The sequence below is a fragment of the Salvia hispanica genome, unplaced genomic scaffold (assembly GCF_023119035.1).
Source record: "Salvia hispanica cultivar TCC Black 2014 unplaced genomic scaffold, UniMelb_Shisp_WGS_1.0 HiC_scaffold_34, whole genome shotgun sequence".
NCBI lineage: Eukaryota > Viridiplantae > Streptophyta > Magnoliopsida > Lamiales > Lamiaceae > Salvia > Salvia hispanica.
In genome coordinates, this window is record NW_025952069.1 from 43,899 (window position 1) to 56,288 (window position 12,390).

Genomic DNA, 12,390 nt, shown 5'->3' on the forward strand with positions numbered 1-12,390 from the left:
TTTGCACTTTGTTTGGTATTTTCCACGAGATGTTTATCATTATATTTGACCAACTTATGAGATTTTTTTTTCATACTTAAATTATTGTGGTTTTCAATGTGAATTTTTATCCTACTTGTTATGAACTTAAAAGTGTTTTAAAATATAATCAAACGTATCACGGTTGTCCTCGTAAAATAAGATTTGGGTAAAAATATCTTATTTGAGTCAGTTTAGGAAATACCAAATAAAGTACAAAGTTTATGATATTATAGACTAATTTTAAGGTTCATAAAAAATATCAAAATTTGGACAAATATGATTTTAGGGACCATTATCCCATATTTTGATTCGGAGTCGCAAATCATACAGTGGGTAAATAAAATCATGTGATAAATAAATTTCTTCCCGTAAAAACAACATCATTCTACACCCTCCAAATGTAACGACCCATTCATGTTCACAGAAACAAAAGGTGGAGCAGTTGGATATGGGTACTAATTTAAGTGTACCACATAAAATCTCTATTACAGACAATTAATTTTAAGGGGTCTGTATCTGATGACATTGCCTACACTGTGATAACTATCTACCAGGCAATGTGTATTCGTTGTCAGAAATCGTTGCAGGGACGTCTTCAAAGCTTCTCACAATCTCTTCAGAGTCGTTTTCAACTCTCACATTTTCAGAGTCACCTTCAACTGTCATACACCTTTGAGACATCCTAAAACTTTCCAATTCAGTAGCCACTTCTTTCATAGTTGGTCTCAGTTTTCCTTTCAAATTCAAACATTTTTCTGCAATCCTTGCCACTAAAATCACCTCTTCCCTTTTTCCTTCCTCTAACATTTGAGGATCCAAAATTGTGTCCAAGCAGTTTCTTATCATGCAGGTACGAAACCGCGTGGCTAGGCTTCTTTCCTCCTCTTGTTCATCAATAGAAATTGGCATTTGCCCCGTAAGAAGCTCGACAAGAACCACTCCAAAACTATAAACATCGCTTTTTTCAGTGAATTTGCTCGAATTAAAATACTCTGGATCTAAATAACCAAACGTCCCTTTGACCAGAGTAGTTAAGTGAGTTTGATTTGCAGAAATGGGCTTTGAAGTCCCAAAGTCCGACACTTTGACAACATATTTCTCATCCAGAAGGAGGTTACTTGACTTGATATCTCTGTGATAGATCGACACAGAAGATGCAGAGTGTAAATAGGCCAGTGCACCGGCTATATCTGCTGCGATTTTCAAACGCATGTTCCATGGAAATGGAAATTCATTATTGGGATCGTGTATGAGATCATAAAGGTTACCATTTGGCATGAATTCATACACAAGCAAAGGAACTTCTGTCTCCAAACAACACCCCAACAATCTAACCACATTCTTGTGATTTAATTGTGACAATATAACGACCTCATTTATGAACGGTTTCAATTGATTCTCTTCAACCAACTTTGATTTTTTCACTGCCACAATTTTACCATCAGATAACATACCTTTATAGACAATACCTTGACCTCCATGTCCAAGGATTCGGTTTTCGTTAAAGTGATCAGTAGCTAACTCCAACTCTTTTGCAGTGAAAAGATTTGTTTTTCCAAGTGTGCTTTCACTTGTTTGTTGCTGCAAGAGAAGACCACCATTTTGTTTGAAAAATTTCTGCTTAAGCACTTTTTCCCTTCTCTTTTTTACAACTTTAATCAACCCAAACAACATTAAGAGGAGCAGAAGAAATCCTAATCCAGAGCCCATCCCTGTATAAAAAATTACTAGATTGAGAAACAGCAAACATGTATATATAATGAAGCAACTATACCTTCAAAGTAAGTTATGTTGTTTTATTTATTTATTTGGATCAAACTTACTGAATCGAATATATGAACGATGAAACTGCTTTATTGAATTATATTTACGTACTCTATGCACCATAATACGAATCGTCGGTATATACTAACACACGAATAATTTTGAGCAAACAAATATTACAATGAAAACATCGAAACATTGTTACCTGCCAAGATTATGGTCTTGGTGTTGGATGGTGGCAGCTTAATGCAACTGCTGCCATCTTTCCTCCCATCACCAACGTGCCCTTTCGGGCACGAGCAGTGATAAGAGCCAGGATCATTGACGCAAGTTGCAGTTGGAACGCATTCATTAGTTGTACTATCAGCGCATTCATCAATATCTACTCAAAAAACATGTAAAATGCCAATTGATTAGGATTTGAAGCAAGTAGAAATAAATTTGAATATAATGGAAGGGAAAAGAAAGTTAAAAGTAGATAACCTTTGCATCCTGGGCTAAGGTAAGGTTGACCTTGGTATCCTTTGGAGCAGTTGCAGAGGTAGCCTCTAACTGTATCATCGAAATCAATGCAGACAGTATTATTCTGACACACATAATCAGTCGGATTCTTTTGCGCTTCTTTGCAATTCAGCTCACCAATCCTCCAGTCCAGTGAGAATATTGTGGGTCGATAATTTATGTTTGGATCATCGGATTGAATCTGTGTTGAGTTATTGAAAATGGGGTACGTTGCTCGATAATAGTCTTCCTTGGTTCCAAGGAAGGTGTAGCTGCAAGAGAAATTGGTACGTGGCCATCGTCCAGTGAAATCACTCAAATTGGCTTCAAGGTAAGACGTGCCTGCAACCGAATGTTAGGCGACACATAATAGTTTTCTATATTATGTTAGAATATACTTCCTCCGTCCACAAACAATAGATCTATTGTTGTTCGGCACGAGTTTTAATGTAGAATTGGTAAAGAAAGAGAGATGAGAAGAAAAAGTAGGTAAAGTAAGAGAGATAGGGAGAAAAAATGAGTAAAGTATGAGAGATAAACTTTCCATTTTTAGAAAGTGATCTATTTTTTGTGGACGTCCCAAAACGGCAAAAGTGATCTATTTTTTGTGGACGGAGAGAGTAAGAAATATGTAAATACCTCTGGGAATGGGTGCCCTGCAACAGCCGTTACCGGGCCAATACTCAGCAGTCTTAGTTGGACAATATGCTAAATAATCACTGGCAATTTGATTATTTTTGCAAACAGTTGCACATGTGCTGCCAACAGACGTTCGATTGGCATGTCGAGTTATACCCACCATTATATCATCACACCCAATCACAGAGATCCAGCTATCTTCCGACAACGTAAACTGAGTTCCCAACAAGTCAACACTCAAGCTTCGCTCCTCTGTCTTAATGATTCTCCGCTGAGTATCTGACCAATTGTAGCAAGAAAAACCAAGTGTTGGATAGTTCACCCGAACCTGTGATAAATTTAGCCGGGTGATTTCTGCCTTGAGAACAGAGAGGTAAGCTTTGGGAGGATTAGTTGACATATCACAGTTTACTTCAAAAGATGGCTCCAAATAGCAATTCCGCCCGACTCCAAATGGAAACGGAATAGACAGTTCCCCACACTGATCCCGACATCCGTTTCTAGCTATGGAGCTGCGAAATACAATTGCTGGTGGAGATAGTGTTAGAAAGTATACCTTTGGTACAGACGAATAAATTGAAAGAGTAATACTAACGTTGGCAGCCTCCAACCACATAAGGATTGCCCTCATATCCTTGCAGGCAGCTGCATTGGTATCCTCTGCTAACATTTGCAACATCGACACATAGACTCTTGCTATCTTGACATGCGTACGTGGTCGGATTCAGCTTTGCTTGGCTGCAATTCTCAACACCCGCAATCCAGTCCAGCCTCACCACCGGAGGACTCGTTGCTGATGCCCAATTGTCCTTCTGCAATGCGGTTGAGTTATGGAGGTAGAACAACGGATATGAAAATCCGGTTTCATTTGTGTCTGAGACCTCCTGGATAAAGGCGTGGCTGCAGGGGAAAAGCTTTCTACGTTGCACTTTTCTGCTCAGGTCTACTAGTTTCGCTCCCACTAAACCAGACTCTGTCACCAAACATAATAAGTTTCAACTTCATATTTTCAACATTGTTTTACAATTTAATTTTCTTCTGATTTTTATGTCTATACATAAATGTGCTCGTATTCTCTCCTCGCCATCTCCCCATACCATAATGACAACCACCATCGTCCGCTTTTACCCTTGTCGATAGCCCAACACCACACATCAGACACACGTAGCAAAACTAGCTTTTAAAGGCCGAAGGACATATCCACTAGAAAAAAGTCCAAAAGTCCTTCTAGCGATATTATATTAAAGTGTAGCGATATTTATAAAAACTAGCAGCCGCAAATGATATTATAGCAAAGTTTGGGGACTAAAAATGTGATAAACTCTAATATTAAAAGTATCCCTTCACATAAAAAAACATAAAAAACGGCAAAAAAGTCATGAAATAGTGCAAAAACCATTCCTGCTATATTATATCAATTATCTAGAGACGTTTGATAATATTTTTAAAGAGTATGACTGCGAATGATATTAATGCAATACAATTTTCTTGGTATAAAATATACACTTTTACCTATAAAGTTTGATTACAAATTAAAACAATAATATATGTAATATAGAATAATTACCTCCAACGATTTGAGACTGGCAACAACCACTACCAATGGAAGTAGGATCAAATGGGCAATACCCTGTTTGAGTGCTGATGTCTTCCTCACAAAAAGCAGAGCAGCCGCCGTTGTTGTAAGTTCCGTTGGACTGCAGCACAGCGTCGTCGCAGCCAATGGCGGTGAGCCTGTTTGTGTACATGGACAGCGAATACAAAGTCCCTGTCAGGTTCACACTCACACTACTATCTTTATAAGAATCACCTTCAGACTCATAGCAAACCGAAACCAGGTTCGGATACTTGACCCGAATATACGTTTCGTTTATTTCAATCAATTGTTTATCAATGATGGAAAGGTACGCCTTCGGAGGCTCTGTTGTAGTGTTGCAGCTAACGGTAAAGGACGGGTCGAACGAGCAATTCGACCCGATCCCAAATGGATATGAAATGGGCAAATTCCCGCACATATTTGGGCATCCTGGTTTGGCAACTGGACCACAAGATATTTCTGGCAAACGAATCAGAAAGATCAAACACAAGATAAAAATTAGATGAAGAGCCATATTGGCTATTAATTGAGATTGATTGATCACTTATTTTAATAGACCTATACATATACACAGATCAAAGAAGTGAATTATGTAATGCACGATCTTGTTTCAAGACAATTAATGAAAAGGACAATCTTAGCTAATGAAAAGGACTAAAGTTCAATTATTTGCTGTTGACTTTTTAATAGGACAAGCCGCCATCTTGACTTTGATTTTTTTTACAACCTTCAGCCGGTGGCACTAATCAAAATATCCGAAATTGAATATCCGCTCTAAACAAAATTGAAATTTAAAATTTGATTTGGGTTATGTTTAGTTCAATTTAAATTTTTTGTAAATTTAGTTTTTATTCTGATGTAAATAAAAGAAAAACTTTGAAAAACTGAATTTAATTTTAAATACTAACTCCTCCCCATAAGAATATGCACTCCTTATTTTTTAGTCCATCCCACAAAAATATGAACTTTATAATTTTGAAAACTCTTTTGTCTCTAATAAGGTGAGACTCATTCCCTACCTAATAATACTTTAATTACTTTTTCTCTCTACATCTCTATTACTTTACCAATTTTGCATTAAAACTCGCGCTGAACCCAAAGTGCATATTCTTTGGGGATAGTATAGTAGAAATATACTCCCTCTTTCTGCAAATAAGAGTCCCGTTATTCCATTTCGGTTTGTCCACGAATAGGAATCCCGGTGCACTTTTACTATAAATGATATAAAGGCCTCACATTCCACTAACTCATTCAACTCACATTTCTTTTAAACATAATATATATAAGTGAGACTCATATTGCACTAACTTTTATTCATCCACTTTTTTTAACATTTCTTAAAACATATTTCGGAAAGAAATGTGACTTCTATTCGCAAACCGAGGGAGTAGTACTTTAAAAAAATTATATTAATATTTGTATCTTTTAATAAATATTATGATATTTAGATTCTATGAAGATTATAATAAATATTTGGATACGTTATTTAATTGATACTATAATATTATCCCTCCTCTCCTTAAAATAGTGTCATTTGGGGCGTTACATATTAAATCCGTAATTGGTAAATTAGAAGAAAAATAGGATGAGAAAAGTTCTTGTAATATGTTAATAGTCAGTGAGGCTTAACCTTACTAGAGAAAAATAAATTATCAAAAATATAAGTAGAATATTTTTATGGTATATGGGCTAAATTGAAAGAGTCTCTCATATTATGGGGACCGAGGGAGTATATTTTTGTGTTAATCATAAAAATTAATTTCAGGATATTTTTTTTTAGATATATTTGCGCAATTTCAGTTTTTGAATTATCCAATTGCACTGTTCTACCCACCGCACCGCACATATAGACTTTGACTTGGCCGGAATTTGAGACTGATGAGAGAACTTTTGTTACAGTATGTGCATCAAAATAAAATAAACATAGAGAATTCGTATACAAAATTAAAGCGGAGAAATTCGTTTGACAACATAATTAAATAAAACAGATGTGTAAATTCTTATACAACACGGCTACACACACTATCTACCTGGCAATGTGAAATCATTTTCTGAAATTGATCCAGGAATGTCTTCAAAAATCCTCACATCTTCTGTGTTATCTTCGACTCTCACATCTTCAGATTCATCTTCAACTCTAATAGACCTTTGAGATAACCTATAACTTTCCAATTCAATAGCCACTTCTTTCATAGTTGGTCTCATTTTTCCTTTCAAATTCAAGCATTTTTGAGCAAGTTTAGCCACTAAAACCACCTCTTCCTTTCTACCTTGCTCCAAAATTTGAGGATCCAAAATCATGTCCAGGCAGTTTCTTACCATGCACGTACGAAACCGAGTAGCTAGGCTTCTTTCCTCCTCTTCCTCATCGAGAGAAATTGGCATTTTACCAGTAAGAAGCTCGGCAAGAACCACTCCAAAACTATAAACATCGCTCTTTTCCGTGAATTTACTCGAATGAAAATACTCTGGATCTAAATATCCGAACGTCCCTTTAACCAGAGTAGTTAAGTGAGTTTGGCCTGCAGAAATGGGCTTTGAAGTTCCAAAGTCCGACACTTTGACAACATATTTCTCGTCCAAAAGGAGATTACTTGACTTGATGTCTCTGTGATAGATCGCTACAGAAGATGCAGAGTGTAAATAGGCCAATGCTTCTGCTATATCAGCTGCGATTTTCAAACGCATGTTCCATGGAAATGGAAATTCATTATTTGGATCATGTATGAGATTATAAAGGCTACCATTTGGCATGAATTCATACACAAGCAAAGGAACTTCCGTTTCCAAGCAACAACCCAACAAACTGACCACATTCTTGTGATTGGTTTGTGACAATATAACGACCTCATTTATGAACGGTTTCAATTGCTTTTCTTCAACCAACTTTGATTTTTTCACTGCCACAATTTTTCCATCAGATAACATACCTTTATAGACAATACCCTGCCCTCCATGTCCAAGGATTCGGTTTTCATTAAAGTGATCAGTAGCTATCTCCAACTCTTCTGCAGTGAAAAGTTTTGTTTTTCGAATTGTGCCTTCATTTTTTTGTTGTTGTTGTAAGAGAAGACCGCCATTTCGTTTGAAAAATCTGTCCTTAATCACTTTTTCCCTTCTCCTTTTCAATACTTTAATCAACCAAAAGGAAATTAAGATGAGTACAAGAAATCCTAATCCAGAGCCCATACCTGTAAATGAAATTACTTGACTAAGAAACTGCTAGCATGTATATATAATGATGCACAAGTCAACCACATTATGTTACATTCTTCCATCCTATTCAAGATGTCTATTTTCTTGAGTGGCATGAGATTCTAGGTGAAGCTATTGACCGGAGTGAAGTAAGGAGAACAATGTAGTTGGTATATCAATAAGGAGAGAAGAGAAGAGAGAGAGGATGTTTATTTCAAAAACACAAAGTGGTGATCATTTTGACTGGAACAAAGAAAAAATTAAAGGCGGTCATCTTAAAGGGGATGTAGAGAATACTATTTTGTTTATTTATTTGAATTCATCTTATTAAGTTGCATATGATCATTCATACTTTCTCTGTCCGCCAATAGACGTCCCATTTATGACCGGCTCAGATTTTAAGAATTGTTTGACTTCGTATAGAAACTAGTCTTAAAAGTTAGTGGAGGTGAGTCCTACTCTTTTATATTGTTTTAATAATCAAATGTGAGTTAGTGGAATATGAGGTTCACTTGCCAAAAATGGTAAGTGAAATATGACATTTATCGACGGACTGACAAAAAAGAAAAAAGTGGGACATTTAATGGCAGACGGAGGGAGTATTGTTTTATTTATGTTTTACAGCTTTTTGTGCGCCATAACGCATTATATACAACACAAATGATATTTATAATTAATTTTAAAAAGAATAATCTTAACCAAAAAATGAGAATTTATTTTGGACATGAAGATGATCAAGAAGAATTTGGGGAGTTAAATAAAAAGAATGAGGGTAAATAAGAAAGATAATATCATAGAGGAATGAGGTAAAGTAGGAGATGGTTAATGATAAAATGCAAATTCAATATATAGTGCAAACTCCAAACTATGATCTGGATCGTTAGAATATATTAACAGATGACAAAATAACATCAACTATAAAATGTCAACGCATTGTCAACACAACGTCCACCACTGTGTTGACGTTTTTTGTTGGTGTTATTTTGTCATCTGTTGACATTTTCTAATGGTTCAGATCATAGTTTGTTAGTTTATACAATATTTATAGTTTGCATTTGATTTTATCCCGAAATAGATAAATTCAATGTATTGACTTTTACCATAAAAAAAGTAAGATTCATTTTTTGTGGGATACAATGAAAACATTTTGTTACCTGCCAAGATTATGGCCTTGGTGTTGGATGGCGACAACTTAATACAGCGGGTGCCATCTTTCTTCCCATCACCAACATATCCTTTGGGGCATGAGCAGTGATAAGATCCAACAACATTGATACACATTGAATTTGAAACGCATGCATTAGTTGTACTATCAGCGCATTCATCAATATCTGTTCGTAAAACATGTAAAATGCAATCGATTAGCAGTAGAAACAAGTTTAAATCTATTTGAATAGTACTCAATTTCAAATTATGATTTAAAGCATTAGATTATTAGATAAAGAAAATAATTTTTTTTTTAAAAAGTAGTAACCTTTGCATCCTGGGCTAAGGTAAGAGTTGCCTTGGTATCCTTCGGAGCAGTTGCAGAGGTAGCCTCTAACTGTATCATCAAAATCAATGCACTTAGTGTTATTCTGACACGCATAATCAGTCGGATTCAATCGCGCATCTTTGCAATTTACGGCACCAATCCTCCAGTCCAGTGAAACTATCGTGTGTCGGTAATTTATGTGTGGATCATTAGATAGAATCTGTGTTGAGTTATTCAAAATGGGGTATGTTGCTTCATAATAGTCATCCTTGGTTCCAAGGAAGGCGTAACTACAATAGAAATTGGTTCGCGGCCATCGGCCACTCAACTCGCTCAAATTGGCTTCCAGGTAGGAGGTTCCTGCAACCAAATATCTCCTTCTTTTATCACTTTATTACTGTGTTGGAATATAAGAAATATGTAAATACCTTTGGGAATGGGTGCCCTACAGCAGCCATTGCCAGGCCAGTACTCAGCCCTCTTAGTCGGACAATATGCGTAATAATCGTTAGCAATTTGGTTATCCTTGCAAACAGCTGCACATGTACTGCCAACAGAAGTTCGATTGACATGTCGAGTCATACCCACCATTATATCATCACACCCGATCACGGAAATCCAACTATCTTCCGACAACGTGAGTTGAGTTTTTGACAAGTCAATCCTCAAGCTTTGCTCTTCCGTCTTAATGATTCTCTGCTGAGGATCCGACCTATTGTAGCAAGCATAACCAAGTGTTGGATAGTCCACCCGAACCTGTGATAAATTTAAGTGGGTGATTTCTTTCTTGAGAATAGAGAGGTAAGCTTTGGGAGGGTTCGCGGAGGTATCGCAATCTACTTCAAAGGATGGATCCAAAGAGCAATTCGGCCCTATTCCGAATGGAAATGGAATTGACAGTTTCCCACACTGATCCTGGCACCCATTTCTTGCAATTGAACTGGGAAATGCAATTGCTGGAGATAGTGTTAGTTAAGGGTGTTAGCGAAAAAAGAATAGTAAAAGTACTAACTTTGACAGCCTCCAGGAAGGTAAGGATTGCCCTCATATCCTTGCACGCAGCTGCACCTGTATCCTCTACTGACGTTAGCAACATCAACGCATAAACTCCTATCATCTCGACATGCGTAAGTAGTAGGATTTAGCTTTGCTCGGCTGCAGTTCTCAACCCCAGCAATCCAGTCCAGCCGCACCACTGGTGGACTTGTTGCCGATGCCCAATTGTCAGCCTGCAGTGCGGTTGAGTTATGGAGGTAGAACAACGGATACGAAAATCCTGTTTTATATGTGTCTGAGACCTCCTGGATAAAGGCGTAGCTGCATGGGAAAAGCTTCCTACGTTGCACTTTCCTGCTCAAGTCTATTAATTCTGCTCCCACTAAACCTGTATCTGTTTAAATTCAAAGTAAAAAACACTACAGTATGTTATTTTTTGATAGATGAATGACAAATGATATTGAAGATGGGTTAAACTTTAAGTTTAAAAATACAATTAATAAACAACTTTTTTCTATTTGTTATCATTTGAAATCATTGCATATTAGTAGTAGTTATATAATTAGTGACGTTAACAAACACATCATTTCAATATAACAAACTAAGCGATTAGCTTTAATAATTGGTCTCTCATATGATTGACGTACTATAAAACCATATACATAACCAAAGCTAATGAATATTTTCTTTTTAATACGAAATACTAACAAAATATATAATTAATTTTAACATAGGAGTATAAAATTATCAACAACTTACATAAATAATTTTATATTTTTCATATATAGTTAAATTTACAATCATACGTCAAATTGTATTTGAAAAAGTACACAAATTTCAATATAATAGTATACTTTTAGTTATCCTTTTAAAAATAATGGAGTAAAAATTACAATACTTAAATTGTAAAAATAATTATAATATAATTATACGTGAAATGTGTCACATTTTGGCAAAAAAGAATTCTATTTTGACCAAGGAAAATGGTGAACAGGTCAAGTTCAAAATCCCATCTTCTCTTTTATTTTAATATTTAAATAATTTATCTTTAGCTGGTGATCCATGGCATGGATTACCAATAGCAGCAGTCTAAACAAACTCATTCACATTTTAATAAATATTATGCCGAAAAAAAAAAAAACTTAACGACTCAACTATAATGGAACTGAAGAAAATTATTGTTCAAATTGGGAATTACCTCCGACGATTTGAGCCTGGCAACAACCACTACCGATGGAAGTAGGATCAAACGGACAGTACCCCGTTTTAGCGTTGTGGTCCTCGCAAAACGCTGAGCAGCCCCCGTTGTTGTAAGTTCCATTGGACTGCAGCACAGCATCGTCGCATCCTATGGCTGTGAGCCTGTTTGTGTACATGGACAGAGAATACAAAGTCCCTGTCAAGTTCACACTCACACTACTATCTTTATGCAAATCACCTTCAGACTCATAGCAAACGGAAACCAGGTTCGGATACTTGACCCGAATATAGGTCTCGTTTATTTCAGTCAATTGTTTATCAATGATGGAAAGGTACGCCTTGTGAGGCTCTGTGGAAGTGTTGCAGCTAATGGTAAAGGACGGGTCGAGCGAGCAATTCGACCCGATTCCAAATGGATATGAAATGGCCAAATTCCTGCACATATTTCGGCATCCTGGTTTGGCAACTGGACCACCACATATTGCTGGTAAACGAAGCAGGAAAATGAAATACAAGATTGTACTACAAATTTGTGGAAGGGGCATAGTAGCTATGTTTGATATTGATTGATCACTTGTTTGCTTATAGATATATATATAACGAAATTGAATGTGTGGAGAGTAATTAAGTGAGAGGCAGGTTCTTCTGTAGAAAATTACGAAAAGGACTTCAGTTATTTTATTGAGAATTGAGTCTTTCTTTACAAATAATGAGATAAGCAGCCTTTCTAGACTTTGATTTTCTGTATTTTTAACAAATTTGGTCATTTGACATAATCATTTTCACCTTGACAACGAAAGTTCATAAATTTCGGGACGTTAATTTGTCACAAAAAATTTGTCGTTTACTTTCATTTTCATTCGCTCAATAAATTTATCACTTCTATAATTATTAGTAGTAAACCCTGTATTCTACTAACTCATTCGCATTGACATAATTTTACTATAAATCTAGGCGGCGTTCGGTTGGAGAAATTAGGATAATATAATTTGGCTGACAACTT

The 12,390-nt window shown here is 36.1% G+C and overlaps 2 protein-coding genes across 2 annotated transcripts; both read right to left on the minus strand.

The window, feature by feature from the left end:
• Positions 1-346: 346 nt before the first annotated feature.
• On the minus strand, positions 347-5,053 carry LOC125198966 (wall-associated receptor kinase 2-like). Its single transcript, XM_048097175.1, has 6 exons — positions 4,493-5,053; positions 3,521-3,898; positions 2,926-3,453; positions 2,269-2,628; positions 1,991-2,167; positions 347-1,733 (listed from the first exon to the last, which is right to left on the minus strand). The coding sequence occupies exons 1-6, from the start codon at positions 5,034-5,036 to the stop codon at positions 565-567; spliced, it is 3,156 nt and encodes a 1,051-aa protein (XP_047953132.1). The 5' UTR covers positions 5,037-5,053; the 3' UTR covers positions 347-564.
• A 1,427-nt stretch (positions 5,054-6,480) lies between these two features.
• LOC125198967 (wall-associated receptor kinase-like 8) lies at positions 6,481-11,932 on the minus strand. Its single transcript, XM_048097177.1, has 7 exons — positions 11,386-11,932; positions 10,490-10,581; positions 10,204-10,420; positions 9,620-10,147; positions 9,192-9,551; positions 8,872-9,048; positions 6,481-7,713 (listed from the first exon to the last, which is right to left on the minus strand). Exons 1-7 carry the CDS (start codon positions 11,930-11,932, stop codon positions 6,545-6,547), a joined length of 3,090 nt encoding a protein of 1,029 aa, XP_047953134.1. The 3' UTR covers positions 6,481-6,544.
• Positions 11,933-12,390: the final 458 nt, after the last annotated feature.

Coding starts and splice junctions, on each gene's coding strand:
- LOC125198966 (XM_048097175.1), bottom strand. CDS start 5,036: ATGGCTCTTCATCTAATTTTTATCTTGTGTTTGATCTTTCTGATTCGT. Junction 3,454..3,520: donor TGTGGTTGGAGGCTGCCAAC/GTTAGTATTACT, acceptor TATCTCCACCAG/CAATTGTATTTCGCAGCTCC. Junction 2,629..2,925: donor CAGGGCACCCATTCCCAGAG/GTATTTACATAT, acceptor ATTCGGTTGCAG/GCACGTCTTACCTTGAAGCC.
- LOC125198967 (XM_048097177.1), bottom strand. CDS start 11,932: ATGCCCCTTCCACAAATTTGTAGTACAATCTTGTATTTCATTTTCCTG. Junction 10,582..11,385: donor CCAGGCTCAAATCGTCGGAG/GTAATTCCCAAT, acceptor GAATTTAAACAG/ATACAGGTTTAGTGGGAGCA. Junction 10,421..10,489: donor GCTACGCCTTTATCCAGGAG/GTCTCAGACACA, acceptor ACCGCACTGCAG/GCTGACAATTGGGCATCGGC.